Source organism: Pararge aegeria, chromosome Z (genome assembly GCF_905163445.1).
Source record: "Pararge aegeria chromosome Z, ilParAegt1.1, whole genome shotgun sequence".
NCBI lineage: Eukaryota > Metazoa > Arthropoda > Insecta > Lepidoptera > Nymphalidae > Pararge > Pararge aegeria.
Genome location: NC_053208.1, coordinates 14,225,476 through 14,250,974, shown reverse-complemented (window position 1 = coordinate 14,250,974; position 25,499 = coordinate 14,225,476). Strand labels below are relative to the sequence as shown.

Below are 25,499 nucleotides of genomic sequence, written 5' to 3'. Positions count from 1 at the left end.
AACATTCATGTTCATCACACAAACATTTTCCAGTTGTGGGAATCGAACCCACGGCCTTGGACTCAGAAAGCAGGGATAGGGATAGGGATAGGGATAGGGAAGTATTTAATTTATATAATAAATAGTGTTCTACATAGATAGACTCCATTAACTGTAAATTTACCCTTACTGCTTGGGAATGCACCTTGGATTAATAATATAGGTTAATATAACTAAATTAGATAGATAATAAGATAGGTATCTTATTTCCTTTCTGAGGTAACAATATAAATTACGTAGCAAGTAAGAAAAGCAAACTTTTATTCTAACTGCATTTTTTCCCTCTAGGAATGTAATTTAATATGTAGCTAGCTCTCAGGAACATTTAAAAAATACAGCATGTTTCTCAAGACCAGGAAAAAATACTTTAACTCTAAAAAGACAAGCTTGAGCTTGAGATAGCGTTGAAAAACGGAATCTGTGCTCAATATCTTTTTTATCGATGTGTTCCGTTTTATCACACGAGAAAAACACCTTTACGGTGTACAAATAAATAAGCAAATTTATGTCCCTACTAATATTATAAATGTGAATGTAAGTTTGTTTGTTACGCTTTCACGCGAAATCTACTGAACCAATCAATCTTCATGAAACTTTCTATACATATTCTTGAAGGTATTAGAAATAATATAGGATACTTTTTATCCCGCCATTAAGCTCGATTCCTTTGGGAGAGGGGATGATTTTTTTTTTGCTTATGGTGTATTTTACACCGTAATTCCGACAAATTATAATCGATTTAAATAATTATTTTTGTACTTGTTAATATGTGTTTAATTTTGCCCAAACTGAAGGACAGAACTCCTCAGCGGACAGCAGCAAACCCCTCATTTAAGGCTTAACGATACTGAATACTTAATTTTTTTTTAGAACTACAACTAAATTTAATGCCACATCAAAAACAAAACCAGACGCAGACGAAGTAGCGGGCAACATCTAGTTAGTTCATAAAAACTACTATAGTAGCACCCGATGCGATGTATTTTTTTACCGATCGTGTTATCATGTCTATTATTGCACCTGTGCTGGGTACAAGCTCCCACTTTCAAAGGCTTAAGGACTTCGAATCTTCACGTTGCTGTAATGCGTATTAGAGAGTATATATACATGTGCTGTTAGCTTAATGTGCTTTCGGTGATGGGTTATCTAGCTTCGAGTAGTTCGCAGTGTTTGTTGACAGAAAAACTCAATGCGAAACGAATTCAGGGCCTCGAGGTACCATTGTCCGAATATGCGAACTTCTAGACTTAACATCATGGTGAAGAGATGGATGTATAGCTTTAACTGTCCACTGTCCAATTTTGGCGTGCCTTTCTACCTAACATGTGCGATGTGGCTGAACAGTGAGCGAGGTCAAAGTCAAGCTACTAAATTATGTAACCGTTTCCACCACTCTCCCTAGTTATGCTATTTAATTATCGTGATCACCATCGTCATCTGCCTATAAACTATCAGTTCCGTTCCGTGTATAGCGTTAACGTGCTTTCGCAAGCAAGGACTTATACTGAGAATTTTAACATTAAAATCCAACATCTTTTTAAAAGTAGGTTTTAACTATATTTTTGCCCTTGGGCACTTGATTTTTTATTAAGTGAAGCCGCTACCAAAAAAGATTACACTAATCCGGGAAAAGTAGCGAACCTTTTCTAAGCACAAGTTTCATCATTGAGAGATTCCAATCGCGATATTTCAGCTTATCCTCGATTGTGGTTAGAGCATACAGTAACGACTATATTATACAACGAGAATTATCAGCAGTGCGCAGTGCCAATCGCGACTCTGCCGCGAGACGGCAAATAGTGCGTTAAATTAAAAAAAAAATAGTTTTAAAAAAATAAATTGTAAACGACCTTGATAACGAAATGAAGGAGCTTAACGGTAACGGTAAGTAATGGTTTCCTTAATTTCAATATTTTACTCGAGTGGTACCCAACTTACTTTCCAGTTATTTCCAGTAATAAAAAAAGTTGAATTTAATCTAGTTTAAATACCAAAATTTTCGTTAGGTGCCATTAATTTTAAAAAAACAAGACGGAACTCTAAGTAAACATAATATTTTTCAATAATCAAAAACTCCGCTTACGTACCTACGTAGGAAACATGTATCGAAAGTTAATTTTACATTTTGACAAGCAAGTACGATTCTATGCAATTTGTTTTTATTTTTTACTTATGCGTATGTCCAATTTATTTACCTGATAATAAAAAGTGGTAGCAAGGAGTTTTTCATTAAGAGTTTATGTTGATAAATAGACTACAATAATTTTTAATTAACAATTGTATTTTAAATCTATATCTATACTTATAATAAAACTGTGAAGGGTCAAATTCTGTACATTGAAGATATTTAAAATATTTTTTTTGGACACTCTCTTTATCCGAAATGGATCCCAAAACTATAATTTTTTCATTCGTGTCTGTCTGTATACCGCGCATCAGACTGAAACTACTGAATGAATTCAAATGAAACTTTGCACGATTTGAGTTCATGCTACGAGGTGGAACATAAAAAAACTTTTATCCCGAAATTCAGCTCAGTTACTTCGGGAGGGGGGATGAAAGTGTTTAACGGTTTAACACCATAACTCCGTCAAATTAATCTGAAGAATATGATTGGAAATGAAGGACAGAACTCCTCAGCGGTCAGCAACAAACCCCTCACTTAAGGCTTAACGACACTGAATATATGAAGTGATGCCACATTTATGGGGACTTCAGAGCTAAAAAAATCGGAATATAAAATGTTAGAAATTTTCTTGGTTAACCTTTGGCATACGAATCTACTAACAATGCGATTTCGATTCTTTTTTCAACGATTGCTATTCTTTGTTACGGGTAGGAGCTAAGGCTAATGGATACTACCCATCCATTTACCGACTTGGGTCAACGGTGCCTACCAACTGCTATCAAATAATATGTAGTGCTGCTGTTAAGCCAAACAATATTTATGCAGTAATTTGTTAAAGCTAATTTATAGTATTTTAAATAAGGCAAAACCGGAGTAGGTCCTCGGGACGGGCATTTGTGGTGGCAATGTTTACGTGATTGAAGGTTTCATTGAATAGTGGCCGACTAAAGCTCCAAGATCAAGAACACAAACATCATTAGCGCCATATGTTTAAATATGTTGAAATACTACCAGTACTTAATATCATAAGTTTGTATATTTGTCACTTCCAGTACAATTGAAGAAACTGAACGTTTGGTATCCGATTTATTGAGCAGCGTACTGCTACATGGTCTACACGACCATGTAGCAGTACGCTGCTATTAACGCAAGTGAAGCCGCAAGGCAAATCTAGTATTACAAAATTTAAATCTCAATATTTGAGTCATAGCAAGGAACCATAAAAAAATTGTGTTGTGACAAATTCCAATCATTTAAATTATATGTAGGCAATTCCAGTGATGAAGTTGCAAAACAGCAGTAAACACCAGAGTTGAGAGTTAAGAGTTAATTACTCGCCTAAGGCTAAGCCTTACGAGCATCAACTCATTTGTGATATCTGATAACCTACTTCCTGTCCTTGTATCACATACTACTACTAACTAATTTAGCTTAAACATTACATACCTACTACAAAAACTACTGGTAATTGATAATGTCATTAACCGGTAGACGTAAAACGTATACATATTGTTTGTACCACAAGGTATACGTACACGTATAGATATGTATACGTTTTACAAGGCATTGTAACTATTGATAAAGAGATGTTTACAGGGAAAATGTTTAGTGTCTATGTATGTATCTGTACAAGTAGCCACGTGGTTATAGAGGTTTCTTTTTTGGCCTCCTAATATAGACGCCAAATGATATTACAACAATCGTAATCGACAATGACAATATTCATCGGCAGACGCACATAACATATTATATACCTACGTTACAAACCGTATTGTTTGTAAAGCAAACAGGGCATTGTGATTATTTACATAGAGAGGTTTATACCTACGCAGAATTTTAAGTTTTTATCCATATCATTTGCGATTGTCTACCTACTTTATTATTTAAAATATAGTTGTTTTATTTTTAATTTAGTTTTCTTATATTCTAATATTTTATATGCTTAAAATTATTAGGTTAATGAGATACCATTTTTTTGGGAAAGAACTGCTGTGCTTCTGCGATTTGTTACATCGACCGGGCTGTTCTTCAAAATTCAAAAAAATCTAAATTAATTTATTTCAACTAGCCCGTTTGAAACGTCAAGTATGTCTGTTTGTAGCGACTCTACCACCGGCTCGGAAGGCAGATTCTACCGGGAAGACGCCTCTAAGAAACTCAGCAGTTGCTCTTTTCCAACATCATTTAACACCATTTTACAATTTAACTTCGTATATACAAATAGATAAACTAAAACTCTATACTTATTGACGGCCGACTGGCGCAGTGGGCAGCGAACCTGCTTTCTGAGTCCAAGGCCGTGGGTTCGATTCCCACAACTGGAAAATGTTTGTGTGATGAGCATTAAGTGTTTTTCAGTGTCTGGGTGTTTATATGTATTTTCTAAGTATTTATGTATATATAATTCATAAAAATATTCATCAGTCATCTTAGTACCCATAACACAAGCTACGCTTACTTTGGGGCTAGGTGGCGATGTGTGTATGGTCGTAGTATATTTATTTATTTATTTATTTATTTATTTATTATAATTAAAATGTATACTATGTACTGTTAAAACGCTTGAGGCCACTCACTATGGAGTTTGCCATGCCGGTGTAAGCAAAGCAAAGCATTTATTTTTCTCTTTTTCGCATCAGCGACCGAAGCTCATAGGTAGACGCCCCAAGGCACTCGCAGAGGAACTATGGTCCAAGCGGTGTCTTCCGCGAAGCGCGAAAGCGGGGTAATATTTGTTGTAATATGTTGCATATAACGACAGCGTTCTTTATGCTACCATCTACTGCAAGCCCTCTGTCTAGCGTGGTGATTGTGGGCAAACCCTCGGAGGGGCCTTTAATCCAGTAGTGGACTGTTATAGACTGTTGATGATGATGATGATTCGTGTTGCACTATGGCCTACACCCCTCTCGTTGTGGGAAGAGCCCGTGCCGTGTAGTGGGACGGTAATGAGTTGATATTATGATGATGATAAAACAAAACACTAGAGGCCTTACAAATAAACACGGTCGACTTTGGAACAGGACACCGGATTGTTATACAGTGTTGTCAATTAAAGTAGGGCAAAGTATTTCGTTACTATTCTGTCGTTACGCCACTATTTTGATAATAATTACGTACTTGTAAGACCCTATGAATAGAACGAAATAACATATTTATACCAACTACTTACTTGGTATTTTATTCAAAATACATTGATAATCTATTGCTGAAGCATAATAAAATCATTTAAATATAGTAGATGACCGCTATTTTGAAAACTTATCAAGTGTTACGAGGTTATCAATGCCGTAATATGTATAGTCTATATTTTCTAACTTGCCTTGTAATGTAAACAATATTTTTTTAGTATTAAGTACTTACTAAGGTCAAAAAACCAGAACAGTTAATAAGTGTGAAAGAAAATAAATAAAAACGATTAAAATAAAAAAAAAAACTTACAAGACAGGAGGAAAAAGAAACTACTTACTATTAATAATCTAAGTTATAACTTTGATTGTAACACTTTTACAAAGTGGGCTTTCATAATTTTAATTCAATCACTTTAACGCTATAATTTTCTTGTTAAAAACACCTCACTTCACCTTTGAGTCGAGTTTCTAGCCAACATCTATAACGTACAAACTATTTTCCGAACTGGCCGCGGCAGTTTGGTTGCTACAAAAGTACAAACTGACCGATGCTAAAGAACCTATAAATAGTATCTCGTATATATTTTGTAGCCAATCCTATTTCATTTAAATTTGCAAATGCTTTTATTATACTCTTCGATAAAAACGTCTCGTTACCTAAGTAATCATCATCATATCAACCGATTACCGGCCCACTACAGGGCAGGATCTTATCCTACTAATAGTTTTGGCCGAAGTCCACCACGCTGGACAAGTGCGGATTGGTGGGCTGCATCAGACATGAAGGTTTTTTCTTTCTCCATTGAAGCAAGTGATATTTTAATTGTTTATAACGCACAAAATTTAAAAAAGTTAGAGGTGCGTGCCGAGTTCCAATCCCAGAACTCGGCCCCCCGACAGTGACACCAGATTCTTAACCACTAGGCTACCACCGTCATAACCCAAGTTATAAAAGTTCATTACTTAAATCTTCTTACGGAAAATTATATATTGTCATTTGAGTATTCTTTGATTTTTTTGTAATGGCACTTACTAGCTTTTTACATACATTTTAGCTGCTTCGTTGCCATGGTCAACTAAGAATCTGGAGATCCTAAAATGGATTTTTAAGTCTTAAAATTGTAAGATATTGGGGATATTTTCAGTACCAATCCGCGGGTAGGAAAGTACCATTCTTCCCCTTTTTTAAATGACACTCATCTTCCGGGTTACTTTTACCCACTTTAACCTGCTTGGTAACCACCGTAAAAAAATCTCAGTACAAGCTTTAGATCTGCTTGGTAAGTCAATGATTTAAAATCCTCTCTCCTATCAGCTAAGAGACTTTTGCCCACTAGTAAAACGTTGATGTGCTTATGAATATGATTGTCAGGTCTTAGAAACAATTACCCCGATCGGACCTTTGAGTAGTCCCGAAGCACCTTGAAGGGCCAAATTTGATCCTTCAAACTTGATAATCCTTGCTTACGAATTATCGCCGAAAGTACATACCACCCTCCCGTGAATTATCAATGATGAACGTAAAATATTGGTAATTATTTTATGTTTCGTTTACTGTCGCTATAATTAATCGCACCGAGTGCAAACATAATTACTGGGGTTAAATGATGTAATGAAACATGATCCCATAATCCCAAAGTCAATGTAAGACCTGCCTTTGTGTAACAGTTTATTAAAATCCCTTCTCTAAAACTTATATATTTAAAGTTTTAATGTCAATCATCATCACTTTAACCGATTTCCGTGCACAACAACTTTTGTAAGGAGTTCTTAACCCACAGTCTTGCGCTGCTTGTTTCCAGCAGCTCCCAGTGGTTCGTTTGTCGTCCGACACCTCTTTGGGGGTCGCCACTCTAGCACCTTGGAAGACCAAGCCATCGAATTTTCGGGCTACGTGCTCCGCCCATTGCCATTTCAACATTTCAACTTTTTGAGATATATCAGTAATACACTGGAGAATCTCCTCACTGGAGCATGGAAATCCCTATAAAAGATTTAGATCAGCAATGAACCTCCTGTGGTTAAGATGATGATGGTGATACTAGATAGTTATAGTTTGTTATTAGTACAATCATAATCTAACTCTACGCCAATAAGGTGAAACCTAGGGGTTATTGGCCTGAAGATTCATTATGCAATTCGATGAATAAAATATGCAAAAACAACGTTGCGTTTTGGCCCAATGGCTATACATATAGATAAGCATTAATTAAGTTAGATAGAGGTTACGATCTTTTTTATTAGAAACGAGTGGCTACCCGCGTCTTTGTTTGCGTAATTTCTTTTTCAAGAACTAGAACATAAAGTGTAGTTTTATTACGTTTACATTAAGGACGACAACTATTTGAGAAGTGAAAAATTTGTATTCACTTATTTTAAAACATTGTTTTTTTTCTATTTATAAACGTACGTACGTACGTTACGTTACGTTAAAAGTATTTATGCTTAAAGTCCTTAAGATATTGAAAATATTGTTTTGATAATAAGAAGATAAAAAATTTAATATAAGCTAAATAACTAACTGTCTTTTAATTTTATGAACCGATTTCCTGCTGTACTTCAAAAAAGAACGTGAAAAACAAGTTGTGGTAGAGTTTGAGTTTACGTTTTTACTAACATAATTCTAATAACTTAAAAATATAGTTTTTTCACAAGTAAGATATAACAGCAGTTCTTAAAACGATATAGTTCGATGTTTTGCTCACGTATATTTATATCCACTTGCATTCTATGCATACTTAATAACTCCACCCGGATATCACGCTCTTAAACTTAATTATAAGACTACCTTAACGAAATAGTTTCATACGTTATTTTTTTAATTTCAGGTACTGTCATATGTGAAAAGCCACTGGAGAGACGAAGAGCAGTCCCCGTGATTTTCGTCCAAGGTTCCCATTATGATGTGGGCTATGATGTGGTAAGAAATATATTCTAAATTATTGAAATTTGCTTCCGATTTGGTTTAAGGGTATTCAAAGCAAAACGGACCTAATATGTCTGATTTCAGGGTCTACAACTCTATTACTATTTTTTATGAGGTTAATAGGTATATTTTTACACATCGAGGAAATACAGCGTTTAAATACTTGAATACGATGAAAGAGAGTAGAAATTTTATTGCTAAGTATACAGCAGGACTACTATAGGTACTAAACGCCTCACGCTGTGAGGTAAAGGTGAAAATTCTGTATAAAGCACAACTCTTAATTAAACTAAATTAGGAGGTCTAAAAGTAGTGCTGTGCTTTTCACACTATATCCCTTGGAAAAAGATAGCACTATCTTAAGACATGTAATGTATCTATGTAATAAACTGTAATAACTTACTATGCATTTAAAAGGCAAGTGCGCTTAAAGATAATAGTTAACATTAGGAGTGATTGTCGTGACGCGATCCGATACTATTTTGTCTACAAAAAAAGTTTATAACTCATAAATAAGGACCGATACTTGTCATACCTTGATTTTACTCCGACTTTTCACTCTGATGATCCCTAAGAAACCTAATCTTCACCGTTCATTCGTTTTATACACGGTGACTTTCAATTCGTTTAAAAACAGTAAATAGCCCAGTTTTCACTCTGATGCTTCGCACCTATTAGCCGTAGTTTAATGATATTAATAGCCTTCCTATCCAAGATAAAAATATATTTTCAATACGAAATAGTAGTTCCTGAGATTAGCGCGTCCGACATAAAAACTCTTCAACTTTATAATGTTAAATGTTAAATGTGTACTATGAACAAATAGATTGTTCTTACTTGTGAGATATACATGATACGAACGTGTGTCGTGCTGTTATGAATATAAAATTTGAGTTTAGAATTAGATTTCTTAATCCGGAATAAGTTATTCCGGATTAAGAAATCCAAATTTATGTTGTTATTAATGGGTTTATTTTTAAGTATGAATTATATATCCCACAAATAATCTACAACCGAAACCTCATAGAAATGTATAATAACGCGACGCAGAAACGATGGGATGTACTAAATTTGAGTGTCTGTCTACCCGTGGCATCGTAGCTCCCGATCGGATAAGCCGATTTGGATTTAATTTTTTTTTTGTTATAAAGGTAAACTATTCGAGAGTATTCTTAGGTATGTTTGACAAAAATCTATCCAAGATGGCCGCCACAAACAAATAGAGAGTTACATATTTTTTACAAATCCCTCAATATGGGTTTTAGTAAAAATACTTGACCATTACAATAATGCACGCTATATTGAAAGTCGGGGGTTTTTTAATTTTTATTTTTTGTATTATATAAAGCACAGACAATAAATTGAATAGGTCCATAAACCTAAATGACAGTGCATAATACTATCCCCGTGCTACCCTGAGTTATTTTTATAGTTTACTAGCTGACCCGCACAACTTCGTCTGCCCCACATAGGTTATTACCGTTTTCAATATCATCAAAAAACCTAGAATCTAATTGCAGCGCCACCTACCGGGTCTAGTTTCATTTCCAAACTATATGGACTATAGGGTGGGTCCCTATAGTCCTCAAACACATAATTTCGATAAAGTAATTACAGTTTTGGATGAAACAATATAGCGGGTATAAATTGATATGTAAGTTATCCTATCTTTTAAATTAAATCAAACTGCACGCAGTGCAATTTAATTGAAATCAGTTAAGTTTAAGAGTCCATCGCGGACAAACAACGTGACGCGTAATTTATGTTAAGATAAGTTAAACTCAATCTTAGCTTTTATCTAATAACTACGAAATTTATTACGATAAAAAAGAAGAAGAGCAAGCAAAACTTTGAGTTTTGCTTTGCAAATTAAAAAACAATCAATATGCAGTAATAGAAAAAAATATATAAATTAAGCTACTTAATATTTTTCCTACTAATCATTCCATATGGTACTTCCTAATTGAAATTATTTAATTCAGTGTAAGAAGCTATTAATTTTGACTGCTCATTTTTCGCGTAAGTAATTTTGAATATTTTAAATGTTTCTGAATTTGTTTGAAATACGGTTTTATTATATTAACTTATAAAATATAAGTTAGGTTTTTTTTTATATAATTTGCAATCTAGCCTCATTAAGTCCCGGAACAATAAAAACATTATCGTTGTTGTAATACGGTTGCCAGCAAAACAATTTAAATAAACCTATATTTAGATCACAATATAACTAGTAAATACGCAAAATCTGTATACTAAATAGTATATTAAGAATATTTAGATTGAGTTAGGTCTTTAGTCAACATTTGCTATTCTCATTTAACCGTTAGAGAACTCAACACACCATTCTGAAGTTTCCTTTGTTAAAGTGCACTAGATATTATCTCAATGATTTAATCAATGTTTGAGAAGACACTGGTCCCTAAGATACGGGATTTCCTAGTTAAGGGGTAAGGATTCCAAAGATTTATTGTACTGAGTTTTGTAATAAATATTTTCTATTTCTATCTTTTAGGTAGGTACCTACCGATGTACCGATTCATATTGTTTTAGTACTAACGTTCTGGGCACGAAACGACACACGAAGTCGTAGTGACTGAAAGTTATAAATGTAAGGAAACCAAGCATACTAAGCATGCCTCGGGTAGCGACGCGCCGTGTCAACCAATACATTTAGGTATTCGAAACGCTTGTAAGAATTTCTCACCCAATTAGACAGACAATCGGCCAGACTTCGCGAAACTATAACGGTTCCTTGTTTACTACAGAACCCTGAATATAAAAGAAATAGATATGGATACAATATGCGAGTCAAAACCCACTGAAATATCACCGAGCTCAGTGGGTAGGATTTTGACTTCACTTACGGGAGGCCGAGTTCCCAGTACGCACCTCTAACTTTTCTAAGTTATGAGCGGTTTAAATATCATTTGCTTCAACGGTGAAGGAAAACATCGTGAGAAACCCGCATACCCGAGAGCTCTCCATAATGCTTTCAAAAGTGTGAAGAGTCCACCAATCCGCACTGGGCTGTTGGTCTACGGCTTTACCGTGCCCAGTAGTGGGCTGGTGATGGGTTGATATGATGACCACCCGAGAGTCCCAAATCCTCATTTGGGTCAAGACGTACCTACTTCAAGTCGAAACAACTTGTTATATTGTTATACGTAATTGATTCCCACTGCAACTATGTACGGGAAAACGTGTTCCACTAAAGAATTATTTCTAGAACTTTCTACTTAAACTTCAGACTTCAAAGCTTGAAACATCGACACAAGGTCTTTTATAAGTAGTAATTATTGATGAGCCATGCCGCTGGTAAGTGGGAAACCAATAAACAGTGCAAAACTTCGCAGGGCATGTATTAACACGTTCTACAAATAGCCGCTCTATGTCCCTCGACCTGAAGCGTAGGTGATAAGGCTTAAGTCCCAGTTTAAAGTTTAGTCCCAGTAATAATAACGTCAACGGGTCAGAACGCAGCAATTTTGCTTGGTGGCAAAATAAGGCCTCTATCTCAAAAATCTGTAAAAGATCGCATGTCTATTGCATCAAAATTATTTCGTAGTGTACTGGGTGGAACTATCGATTTACTCCCACCCTCACCTTTATACCATCGCGAGGCGTCAAAACGGTCTGCACCGTTGCGTTGTTGATATCCCTTTGATGCGTTCGAAGCACTTTGATTCCTCGTTTTTAACACGTGGCACTATATTCGAGCTGCAAAAGGGTGTTCGTGCGATTTATGAAATAGCTTGGAGAAAGTCAATTTTGGGGTTCCCCGTTCCGTTAATAAAATGGAAAAAGTTAAACTCATAGGATGCAACTTTTAAAAGAATGTAATTATTTAAGGCTATCTTTATTCGAAGGAACTACATTTGAATATAAGCCCCGTTTATTTACGACGTATGCGAAAAATCGTAAATAAGTAGTGTCAATATGATTTGGCTGGTAGGTATATTATAGGTTATTAGGTGCAGAAGAATTTTAAATTTAAAAATTAAATAACACTTTTATGTAGCGCAAATGAGAAGCAAAGACAAACTTGTGTGCAAATTAATTTACATAAAATTATAACTCTCGTGCATAGTTTAAAGTTACGAATATAGTGACTGCAATATTTATATTAGAAGTAAGAATAAACTTACAGTGAAATATACTAAGAATAAATATTTTTAAATAATTCATTTAAAAGAATTCTTTGCATTCAATTACTGCAATAAACTACCCATTGATATCTTGGAGATGTCTCTTGATAAGTTCAAAGTTTGTATTAAACGTAAGCTTATAGAAAAGTGCAAATATAGTATAAAGGACTACGTAATGGATAAACAAGCTAGGGTGTGAATTATTGCTGTATCCAGCGGCTCCCCGCGACTCGTTTGATGTCGTCTATCCACCTGGTTGAGGGTCAACCAACGCTGCGCTTACCGGTGCGGGGTTGCCACTCTAACACCTTGAAACACCAACGTCCATCGGTTCTGCGAGCTATGTGCCCCGCCCATTGCGACTTCAGCTTCGCGACACTTTGAGCCATGTCGGTAACTCTTGTTCTTCTACGGATCTCTTCATTTCTGATTTCATCACGTAGAGATACTCCTTACATAGCTCTTTCCATCGCCCGCTGAGTGACTCTAATCCTTCTTATGAGGCCTATAGTTAGCGATGATATGATTTTGACTAACGCACTGAAAAGGTCTAACAATGCATTTCCTCCTCCTCTACATTTAATTTTGAGTGAATATGCATCTTATGTATGTTATGCATATTATCCTATGCATATATAATATGAATAAATGAATGCAATTATGTAGTGTTGAGAATGCTGTATGCTCCCATTGGCCTATGCAGCACAACACAGCTGTTAATATTGTAATGTGTGGCGCAAAGGTATAAAAAAATGTTTCTTTCTTTTCTTTTAATTAAGCGCTGATCTAGCATATACATACATTAAGCTACAAACGTGGGTATTCGTTGGCTAAGCCATAATTCCTCTCACATATTAAATGTAAAAGTTAGCTTGCCTACAAGCCTGCTAAGAAACCCGATTTAAAGTTGTGGCGCCCGATGTAAAGTTTAAAGTGAAATATAATGGAAACGGAAGTCATGCCGGCGAAAGCGTTTTTATTCGTCGGGTACTGCTCATACCAAACAATTTCCCGTTTCTAATCTTCAACCCCATCCTGGTAGCCGCGAGCGTCTATGCTTTTGTCATGACCATAAACAAAGACCATAGTTGTATCATAGTTGTTTGTATTGTGCTGTGTAGTCTCACCTGGTGGCAAAGATTATAGCGTACCGTAACGATGTAGAAGCAGTGATAGCTCTGTGGGAAGAAGCTCGACTTCACTTTCGAGGGCCGAGTTCGAATCCCAGCACGCACCTCTAACTTTAAGTTATGTGCATTTTAAGAAACTTAAATATCACTTGCTTCAACGGTAAGTGAAAACATCGTAAGGAAACCTGCAGTCCTGAGAGTTCTACATAATGTTCTCAAAGGTGTATGGAGTCTAATCCGCACTGGGCCAGCGTTGTGGACCACGGCCTTAACCCCTTTTCATTGATGGAGGAGACCCGTGCCCTGTAGTGGGCCGATAATGATGTAACTCGTTAGGGGTTAAACAGCTCTATTTAACCTGTACCCTTAATCGGTTACTACGAGGTATCGTACCGAACGGCTTAATCGCTTCGGCATAGTGGTAACTAGCCTGTAGCGTCAGACTAGACCAAAGGAAATTCCGAAGATGTAAATGCCCAAATTGCCCTACCAATCAGTAATTAGCGTTCACCACTGAGAAAAGGCAACGTTTAAAACATTCCGTGACAATTCAAATTCAAATTTAAAAATTCTTATGAAGCGTTCTTATATAATTTACCTATGGTTACATATTTTCCGTCCGAATGTGCGAATTGATAGATTTCCAGCGCCTTCTAGTACGTTAGAACTCTCAGACAAGCAGGTTTCACGTTCACCGTTAAAGAAAGGACACTTTCATTGATTAAATTAAAAACGCACATAGCTCCGAAATGTTATGGGTGTGGGGTTTGAACTCGTTCCCCACGAATGGAGGCCGAAGCGCTAACCACTAAGTGATCGCCGATTCAACTCAGGCGAATATTTTTAATGATGGCGGCAACGATGGTGACATCAAAGTACTTGATAGAAGAGGTGTCACATCAAAAATGCATGTCGTGCGAAGTCACGATTTCAATATGTTATGTTCAGGGATTTTAATCAGGCTTTTATTTTCCTGGGCTACAAGATAATTGAGTTTGGCGCAATTTTTTACCGTCCAATGTTAGAGATTAATATCCTGAGATATTATCATAGAGTTTAATTAATCCCTCTAACGATGGATAGATGCCTGTTATAGAAAATTGAGTTAATCCAACTGTATTTTCCTTTAGTGATAGCCTATATTATTATGGATTGTATCGATTTGTTGAAAATATGTTGCACAGACAGACCACAATAAAAATGTCTGGAAAGATCTATTTGAAAGAAGATTGAAGAGAAAAAGTAGATTTGTATAAAATGTTTCGTGATAATTAGGTTGTTGTTCTTTCCGTTTCCGTAGCCAATTAGCAATGTAGAAAAATAAATAATAAATATAAAAATAGATATCTATTTGTTATATTTGTCTACATTTCTAATTAAAAAATGAAGGTTTAAAACTAAAGCTCGCCTAATACTGTCACTTAAATTAATACAAGAAGTAATTAATAACCTAGTTTGTATAATGTTATTTTATTTTAAAAAATACATATACTGTATAAACTTTCATCCCCTATTTCACGATTTTTTATAGTTATAAATATATACTAATAGTGTATATATAGACACATATATTTGCTCTGTATACAAAAATACAAAACATAACATGCATTCGTGCCATTCACCGGAGGAAATACGAACTGTGTCAAATACATGTTTGTAACAACAATGACAACAATGATGGTCCATAGCACGCCTAATTAACCAAATATTTACCCGGTTAAGTTGCGACTTTATTACCCTTGAACCAGGTAGTAAGTATATAAAGGAAATAAATTAAACAAAAGAGGGATATAAAAACAGTGAAAACAAAAAAATTCAAGGTTTCACTTTTCGTGTAAGATTTTATTTGCATGAATATAAACAGTTTTAATTATTTTTAACAATATTCGCAGTTAATAGTTTTACACGACAATTTATTTTGAAACCAGTCTTAATAACACTTGTTCGGATCTGGGATCCGGAACTATCTCACAGAAACTGAAATAAACGAACTCTGTAGTAGGGCAGTTGCCCATGACCATAACCTGGGAATTCATCTAATGAGCGACTCAGAATGCTACCATGACAACGCTTATAAATATGTAATAATAATAATTAATCTATACTTGAAATTGATGGGGATAACCACTTTGTTACTTATATCTTTAAACGAGCAATTCTTATACATATATAGTTGGAATCTCGGAATCGGCTCCAACGATTTTCATGAAATTTAGTATACAGGGGGTTTTGGGGGTGATAAATCGATCTAGCTAGGATTCATTTATATTGGAATCTCGGGTAAAAAGTGCAAAAAATATCCTTTTTGAGAGATTCTGATGCGTGCGGTGCTTGAACGGTAAACGTTACGCCAAACGTGTAAGTGTATCGGAATTGTCGGAATTGTTGTTTCTTCAAAGTTCTATAAAACAGTCCGTGACAATTTACGAATATTTTTTAAGTCGGCTCATTCGCGGACGAAGTCGCGCGGGTCCGCTAGTTTTACTTAAGTATAGAAAGCTACATTTCAGCGTATAAGAAATTTTAAATTTTATTTCTAATAATATTTCAGCGTGAAATGGTACTTAGGTATAAAGTAAACAAGAATAAAAACCAAATGGTTTGTCATAAGTCGTACTTTAATATAACATTAAAGTATTGCAGTTGGACGAGAGTCGAGTTTACCTCTATGATTGTATGAAGTGTGGCGCGGCTCATATTATGATTTAAGTGCCTGTTCTGCTTATGTCATTCAAATATTCAGTTCTGAAAATAAGTGGCATGCGACTCTTGAGTCTGCTGCTGCCCTTGTGGCTTCCAGCGTCTATGTGATCAACGATCAACATGCTGTTTACCGACCCAGAGATAATATAGAAACCGCATAACCGCTACAGTAACTCTCTGGCGGTTTATAACTGGCCATAATTTAATAGAACTCAATACATAACAAATTGTTGCGGGGAAATATGATAATGTTGCGGTTGTAAAATCGGTCGCGAAAAACATTTATCCGCTGATAACTAAGTACTTATTTCTTTGAATCATAATATCTTGCGGGAATTAACCGCCTGGCCTTTAGAGGATTAATGACTCAAAAGCATTTGATTCATTCATCTTATGTACTTTAAGGGACTGAAATTATCTGATGACCTTCAGGAATTCATGTCCTACAGAACCGGTTACTTACAGAACATTGCTTTGAAATTGCATTGTTTGAAATCACCGAGGTAAAATAATTTTTGAGTGGCAGTTTATAACTCTTACATTGCATATCCTTAAGTTTTTTATAACTCGTACTGGAGATTTCCTTCATTTTATATCATCTGCACACTCTGTGGATACCCCCTATGCACGCCACTTTTGACCTGTATGTAATCATCAATTTCAAGACTATTATTATAATACCACCACAACCATACCTAGGCAATATTATAGATTTTATGCATTAACCACTTAAAGAAATCACTTGAAATTTTACAGGGTCGCACGTTCTCGCCCATGATCAAAAACTTCCTAGCAACATATGAAAATTTGCGGGACTTTGAGAAGGAGTACAAAACAGATACTGGCCGTGATGCTTATGACAAGACGCTTGCCAACATGAAGCATCGTTTTCCTTATTACATTAAGGAGATGCAAGGTGTCGCCGATGGTGCTAACGTTCCATTTCATTTGGTAAGTCTTATACCTTCTCATTATCACCATTTTTTATTTTTTTTAAATAAATAAATATACTACGACAATACACACATCGCCATCTAGCCCCAAAGTAAGCGTAGCTTGTCTTATGGGTACTAAGATAGCTGATGAATATTTTTATGAATATAATAAACATAAATACTTATAATATACAGATAAACACCCAGACACTGAAAAACATTTATGTTCTTCACACAAGCACTTTCCAGTTATGGGAATCGAACCCACGGCCTTGGACTCAGAAAGCAGGGTCGCTACCCACTGCGCCAATCGGCTGTCATAATACCACTATTACCAGCCTAACTAAATCTCCATAGACGTGAAGTGTAAAGAAAGTACCTATACCTATTTACACTGCTCACCTACACAAATTTACTCTTGATTTAAAAAAAAATTAAAGGAAGGATTAATATAGATTATCACATGTCATTATCATCATATCAACATATTGCAGGCCCATTAGAGGGCACAGGGCTCCTACCAAAAATGAGAAGGGTTTAATAAAAACTGTCAAATTGGTTTAATATAGGTATATTAAACCAATTTGACAGTTTTTAGACATACAAATATTACATAATTTTCATAAACCCTTATACCTAGTAGGTTAAAACAATGTTTAGCAAAAGGTACTTTTTAATAAATTGATTTACGCGTAAATATCTATTCATGAAAGATGTCGCTCTGATTACATTTTATTTTATTTATTTATTTATTTCCAACTTACGACTAGTTTACAGGAATTTCCTAATGCACTAGCGTAGATACTGATGCCTACCTACACACTAAACTTTACCAGAGTAGCAAATGCATAAGTAATATTATGTATATAAATAATCACAAAACAACAAAGTAGGTACACAAAGTTGGCTCTTGACTTTCATAATAAGTAATTGTCTATGATACCTTTTATTCTTTACAGCTTTTCCTCCTGCAAATGGACGATATCATCGGAACAATCAACGATAACCATCTACCAAGGAACGACACTGGTGGTTGCAGTTCTTTAGCCATTAAAACTCAAAAAAGTGTAAGTAGATAGAAGTTATTTTGTTTGTAAGATTTAAATATATTGAAATATAATAATATCATTCAAATATCGCTCTCCAAAAAACGTTTGAGTTTGAAAAAAACATACATATACTATATTGTATTCTTTGAAGGAGATGATGTTGCCAGCTATAACTTGTGCATATTCTTCCAAAAGATTAAAAAACTATGGTTGTTTTTCTATATTCATTCCCATAGAGATAAGACAAAGGTATTATATATATTTATATATAACACCGTACAGCCATAAAAACTATTTTGTAATCAAGCTTTTATTTATAGTATTTTCTAGTTACTTATCTAGGTATTCCTTTGTTTTTTTTATAAAACCTATGGTTGTAACGCTTGTGTTTCTCTCCTAGATATTTCGAATTTATACAGATAAACCTCTAGAGTTTATCTGTATAAATTCGAAACTATCCCGATTTTGTTTGCTTATTCCTATTTCGCTCATCTTTTAATATTCTCATGTCTTTATGTTGTGTTTTTTAACCTTATTATACAAAGATGATCGCTGTACCTACACTTATTGTATTCCGCAAGTTTTCGCAACGATTCGGAAAATTTAAATTTTTAATTTAAACAGTTTAATAAAGTCAAACATTTAATAGTTGCATTGGACTTGTATGAGCTACGGAAAGATGAATGAATTATGTAATTATTCCGAGCATAGTTGTTTACATTGATTTAATATGTTAGGTACTGCCGTAGTTGTTTACCTGTAGGTAATGTGCCTTTTGAGCTGAGCTTGCTTATTTCTCAATAAGTTTGAAAAGTTGGAATTGATGCGTCGAAATATGAGTAGCGGTGGAATATTTCTTTCTACATCACAAAACAACAAAGTAGGTACACAAAGTTGGCTCTTGACTTTCACCTGAACTTGCAACTGTTGTGGCTCACAATGTAACGCAAAACACGATAGTTAGTAAAGTAGGTAGATGCCAACCTACTCGAAGAAAAGCTCTAATAAAAATCTTGAAACTCGTGAGATTACGTTTAAAATGCATATGAAATAATATGAAATGCACGTTAGCACTAAGTAGCTTAACTTCTACATTGTTTGAGTTGGTATTGATATTTCTATGAAACTTTTTCTTAAAGGCCACAATCCTATTACTACTTATGTCATGATTTAGGTGTCCTTTCAATCCACTAACACTCTTCCCCTCGTTTTCCTAAAACATGCAATCTGTGGTATAAGGCAGTCAATAACAGAACCATTATTCACCATTTGGTGCTTAGGCCTTACGTATATACGTATAACATTATAACATTATATAGGTAGATGAATTTGTTTCTTCTGTTACAGGCTGTTTTGGGTCATACTGAAGACGCTTTTAGTGAAACACTGAATCATTTCTATATAATGTCTGCTCATATCATACCTACACCAGAAGACTCTGAGAAAGGGGTAAGTTGGACTGGTTACAAAAGTTCAGAATAGTGGGCAGTGGGCAGCGACCCTGCTTACTGCATCTAAGGCCGTCGGTTCGATTCCCATAACTGGAAAAATGCTTGTGTGATTTTACATGAATGTTTTTCAGTGTCTAGGTGTTTATCTGTATATTACAAGTATTTTTGTGTATTATATTCATAAAAATATTAATCAGCTATCTTAGTACCCATAACACAACTTACTTCGGGGTTAGATGGCGATGTGTGTAATGTCGTAGTATATTTATTTATGTATAATAACTGCTGCTATAATCTGCTGGCCTAAAGGCCTCTCCCAGCGGGAGGACTTGCCCATCATCACCATGCTGGGCTGACGGATTGGTGATCGCAGTTGATGGTAGTATTATTACGTAGGACGCTACTGCCCGTTATTCGTTACATTCCCTCAGTCGGCTCCTACGAAACCCGTGGGAAGTAGAGTGGTAGTTACAAACTTACAACCGTATTCTAATCGGCCGTCACCACACGTCACAGTCAGAATAGTTAATGATACATTATGCCGAAATAGGGTAAGTCAACTATCAGTGGAAAAGTTTGAATAATCTGTCTTTGTAATATTAGGCAGTTGAAGAAAGATTCGCTTCACTTTGTTACGCTGGGCATATGCCGGGATATACAATGGGATACAATGAAAATGGATTAGTTTTCTCTATCAACACTCTCAGTCCATTGATCCTGAAGCCTGGAAATACACGTAAGTACCTATTTTGTCTTAGCTTAGATAAATAGCTAAACCTGCACGTTGGTTTTGTTTCGTGATAGTGACAGATTATGTGAAAGCCCAGCGAAGCAGTGAAGCGGTTATATCCCAGTGGTTAGGACTTCCAATTAACTTTCGGGAGTACGAGTTCGAATACGAGCAAGCACCTCTAACTTTTTATAAATTTAAACCTCTAACTTTTCTTAGTTATGTGCGTTTTAGCAATAAAAATATCACTTGCTTCAACGGTGAAGGAAAACAACGTGAGAAAACTTGCATGCCTGAGAGTTCTCCATAAGTCCTCAAAGATGTGCGGAGTCCACCAATAAGCACTGGGCCGCTACGGCCTTAACCCCTTCTTATTTTAGAAGGAAACCCTTCCCATTCTGAAATATAATAATAGGTTAATAATAATAATGGCAATTCTTAAAAAGAAGCGGGCTATAAATTGTACTTACACTTTGGAACGATTTACTATATATCTACACCGGCTTCATGGGGTTTGCTACATACTGTATCATTTACACAAACCTATCTCTTTACAGCAAGAACTTTCATCACGCGAGCTCTATTGTCATCCAAAAACTTCGCAGAATCTGAAAAGATCTTACGCGACGAAGGACTCGGTATCGGGAACGGATTCTCTATTAACATGATATGGACGGATAACAAAGGCGATAGAAAGATATACAACGCTGAGGTAGCACCAGATTTGACAGGTGACAGGTCTCTCGTCAACATACACGGCTTTGCTGACGAGCCATTAGTGCATACAAACATGTAAGTATCTCGAGATGTGATCAGTGAAATGATACTTATTAGTAAAGTTCAACAGCCCGTTTTGTTTCCGGAATCCAGAATAATCAGGTAAACCGTTAAACATCCACTGCGGAAGACCTATTTCTTCTGTAGGTAAGGACTTCTACACTCCGTGGTCTTATGGCGCATGTTTTCGGTGAGAACCTATGACTCTCTTGATGTCGTCTGTACTTCTAGTGGCAGGTTCACCAATACATCGCTTTCCAGTAAAAGGTCGCCCTTCAATGTAGGTAAATACTTACTTGAAACGCGAAATGAAGAATTTCTCAGTATAGTAAATACCCTAGTATATAGAAAATACATAATATTAAATAAATAATGGATATCTTCTGAATATTATCTAGTGTTAAGTTAAACAGATAATTGCTTAAGTATTTTTCTTTCCGCAATATATTTTCGTTTATTTTAGTATTTTACATTTTTAATTATTTTAAATTTTTTTTAGCTGTTTATGACAGCTTTATGTACCCAGCAGATTTGCATGCTATGTTCGCATCGAGAAGGCACAATTGTATATACATGCCAAATAGTGCTGTAGTTTATATTTGTTTAAGCAGTCAGGTTTGCGAACTAAATTAAACAAAAAACCCAAAAACTTGATACCTGTTGGCTGATGCTAGACCGCCTAGTGAATAAAATTAAATTCATAATTTTAACTGAAACTTCCATACAAATTAAACGGCCAAAGATGATAACATTTCCCAGACAAATTAGTTTCAATAGAAATTAAGCAATCAGATAGTTGAAGGTGCTACAAAAAATTGCTATTTTCTAAAACTGTTATTTTTATCCTTCCATTCCATGCCTCCTTTAAATAGTGCACATATCAAAATGAGCTTTTACTATTTTTAAGTGGGTTCCGAGTTATTTAACTTACTATTAACGTAATGCCCTCTTACGAAGGCTCAGAATCACTCTCAGTACCTCTACATGATCGAGGAGAGCGAAAGTTACCGACATAACTAAACGAGTCGTGAAGCTGAAGTGGCAAAAGGTGGGGCACATAACTCGGAGAACCGATGAACGTTTAGATTCTAAGCTGCTGAAATGGATGCCTCACACCGATAAACGTGCCGTTGGTAGACCCCCGACGACCTGAGTACCAGGTGTGAGATTTTCTTTCTACGATTAGTGTCGATCTCCTTGGTGAGCGCTGTGAGGTTAAGTAGGAGCTCCCGGGTTTTATCCCCGGCAGGAAAATTCTGGAATTCATAATTTCTGAATTTACTCTTGTCAGGTCTGTTGCGAGGCTTCCGCCAAACCCTACCGACAAAGGCGTGCCTCGAAGCGTCTTGCGTTCCGGTACGATATCGCGTAGAAACCAATTAGGGGTACTTATGTGTTTAATATAACTGCCATACCCCTTGTTAGCCCGTTACCATCTTAGACTGAATCATCACTAACCAGCGGGTGAGATTGCAGTCAAAGCGCTTACTCGTAGTGGAAACTACTACATACTAGGAAAAGGATAGCGCCTCTAAAGTCAATCTGCCATCTAAAGATTTTGGATAACATATTTCGATCTTTATGTCAGAGGTAGGTGATTTCGTTTAATCGTGGTAACTCATATTATTATCCTTCATTAACAGATACCAAAGGATCAAAGTGAAAGAAGTTATAGGGCCAATTATAGATAGTAGCACTGCCCGACTTAAAGCCATTCATTCACACCAGCCGCCACAAAGTCAAGAGGACATCAAGGATATTCTTTCTGATACAAGCGGCACCGACTTTCAAGTGTTTCAAGAGAAAAGAGATTCTATCATCAAAACAATTGCTGCGGGTAAGTTATTACTAATAAGTTTATACTATTTAAAAATATACCTATACCACCAATAATATTGTATAATCATCGTTTCTACTGGTGCATAACTTGAAATTATTCTGACGTCTGAATGAGAGTTAAAATTAATTTTAAAATCCTTAATCTTCAGTTGTCAGTGCAAGTGTGAGATTTCTACCTACGTTTATTTATTTCGATTGTATAGAAGAAGCGCCATCTAGTTGCAGTATTTGGAAATTGAATTATCACTAGATGGCGCGAAAATATCACACTTGGCACTCAAGGCCATGATTCTCTAGTGGGTATATAGCAGCCTTCTTAAGCATAAAGTGCCTTTGTTCATAAAGGATTTCAAACCGTCGCTAACGCTGATTTAACATTTTGTTACCTGTACCTGCTCAGAAATACTGTAATGCTGATTTTTAAGCGATTATAATAAACCCCAACGCTAAACTACCTAGCGACGGTCAAGAAAAATGGTATCAAGCTGCACTAGGAATTATGATAAGCTACCTTTAAAAACAACAACCGAAGTATTAACTAAGTGATAACAAAAAGAATATCCGGCTAAGTTTGTTGTGGGCTTCTTCTAAGACCAGGACGCGTTTGGAACCCTCGTAGCTTTAGTTTTAAGTTCACGAATGTAGTTATCGCCTTCATGTTACTACCGTGTCACATTTTCTATGTAATTGTCCGCATAAACAGCCATTCATTGACCAATTAGACTAATATATAAAGAAATATCTGAATTCGACTCTGACTTTACAAATTTTTTTTTCAGGTGTATTCGAGCTAGACAAGATGACGTGGAGTATTTTTATCAACAAACCTAACGGTTCAGAGCCCGTCGCCGTTTTACCAATAAGATTTTCAATGTTAGAAAAATCATAAACCAATGTGTGGTTCGAACAATGTTAGAACGCGTAGCTCGTATTATTCGACATAATGATTGAAAGTTGTATCTAATTTATTTTGATTCTTTACGAATTTTTTAGGAATTAAGAAAATATAACTAATAGTTGGACCGATTTTTCCCCTGGCGTGTTATTAGGAACTTCAATAAAACTTACAATGCTAGTATCAATCGTAGATTGCTAGAAAATGAATTTACCTACCTACTTAGTTCCTTAGACCTCCAAAAATAAAGATAATTTATTTATCATGAGACGAATATATAATTTAAATAAAGTTTCGTACCTAAATATAAAATAGTCACGTATTCACGTAGTGAGAGGTTTAAAAATATAAGTACACTCTTTCGGTACGTTGGAGAAAGATTGACATTTCACGCCCTGAGAAAAAGAGTCCTAGACATAGTTAATAATGATAATTCGAATATTAAGAAAATATGGAGAAAAATAAATGGAGAGTTACGGAATGCGAACATTTTCGATATTTTAATATTACATTAAACTAAGAAGGTACTTGTTAACACATCCTTCCGTGACATCCCTGGGCCAGGTCCGATCCAGGTCCCCGGCAGGGAAAATATAGGAATTTTGAATTTTTCATTTTTTTTGGTCTAGGTGCGGGATGTTATAAGGCGTGTTTAGTTACCATCCTAAAGTACAAGTCGGGAAGCAATGTGATTCAGCATCCTGGTACGATACCGCATGATAACAGATTGGGGGTGCCAAAGCCCACCATCCAACATCTTAAGACTGTATCCAAACTTACCACCAGGTGAGACTGCTCACTAGCAGTTTATAAAAGCAAGATTCCATTAATGACCATTGATACCATGGATCGAGGTTACTCATTTAACATAACAAAACCACTAGCAAGGTCTTAAGCTGCCTTGCTATGAGAGGTAGATGAGTAAATCACACCAAAATCGACCGCTGGATTATAGCGACTTATACCTGTTTTCACGAAAAATAGGCATCGCCTAACTAGAATGCATAATGATTCGACACCAACTCTTAGGTAATGACTATTGGTGAAAGATTGATTTATGCCTAGGAATTTCCTTAGACTAGGCGCTACTTATTTAGGCATTGTTTGTCGTTAGTGAAAACGGGCATAAGTGTATTTAGGAAAAATCTACAACAAAGCGAGATATTCTATAAAACTAAGAAATATAACAGATATGGTTTGTATCCTTGAGGCGGACATAAGGTTTGATGGTTTTACTCGTAGATTGTTATTGAATAAGAATATAGGGATTTGCGTCTCTTTGAACAAGTTTGTTAAAGTAGCGAGCACTTTTATTGTTTATGAAAATAAATGTTATACTATACCAATTCTACAACTTTTATTTCAATACCTACTTTGATTATATTATTTTAAGTTTATATTTGTCCACAACGTGCGTTTATCCTCTACAAGGCTAGAGCGCTGAAAGCCTAGTCGTTATCATTTTCGCACCATTTTCGAGGCGACCAAATTAGATACCCAACGCAACACGCACCCCATACTATAGGACTTTAAAAGTCAGCAGTGGCGTGCACAGGAACTTGTACCAGGGTAAGCATAACAAAGTAAAATGGCATAAAATGGCAAAATCCTCCTCCGTTAT

General features: G+C 35.6%; 1 protein-coding gene across 3 annotated transcripts in view; it reads left to right on the top strand.

Annotated features, from left to right (window-relative positions):
• The window catches only part of LOC120636190, a 62,480-nt gene extending 37,255 nt beyond the window's left edge, over positions 1–25,225 (top strand). For 2 of the 3 annotated variants that reach the window (XM_039907542.1, XM_039907540.1), the window contains exons 2-9: positions 8,127–8,218; positions 16,959–17,153; positions 18,097–18,204; positions 19,534–19,635; positions 20,241–20,373; positions 20,925–21,159; positions 22,788–22,981; positions 23,763–25,225. In XM_039907542.1, coding sequence (XP_039763476.1) covers positions 8,127–8,218; positions 16,959–17,153; positions 18,097–18,204; positions 19,534–19,635; positions 20,241–20,373; positions 20,925–21,159; positions 22,788–22,981; positions 23,763–23,872 — 1,169 coding nt within the window. In that variant the 3' untranslated portion in view covers positions 23,873–25,225. Of the gene's footprint in view, positions 1–1,808; positions 1,924–8,126; positions 8,219–16,958; positions 17,154–18,096; positions 18,205–19,533; positions 19,636–20,240; positions 20,374–20,924; positions 21,160–22,787; positions 22,982–23,762 lie in introns of those variants that run through there. The other variant, XM_039907541.1, reaches the window with a different exon arrangement.
• The last annotated feature ends 274 nt before the right edge of the window (positions 25,226–25,499 follow it).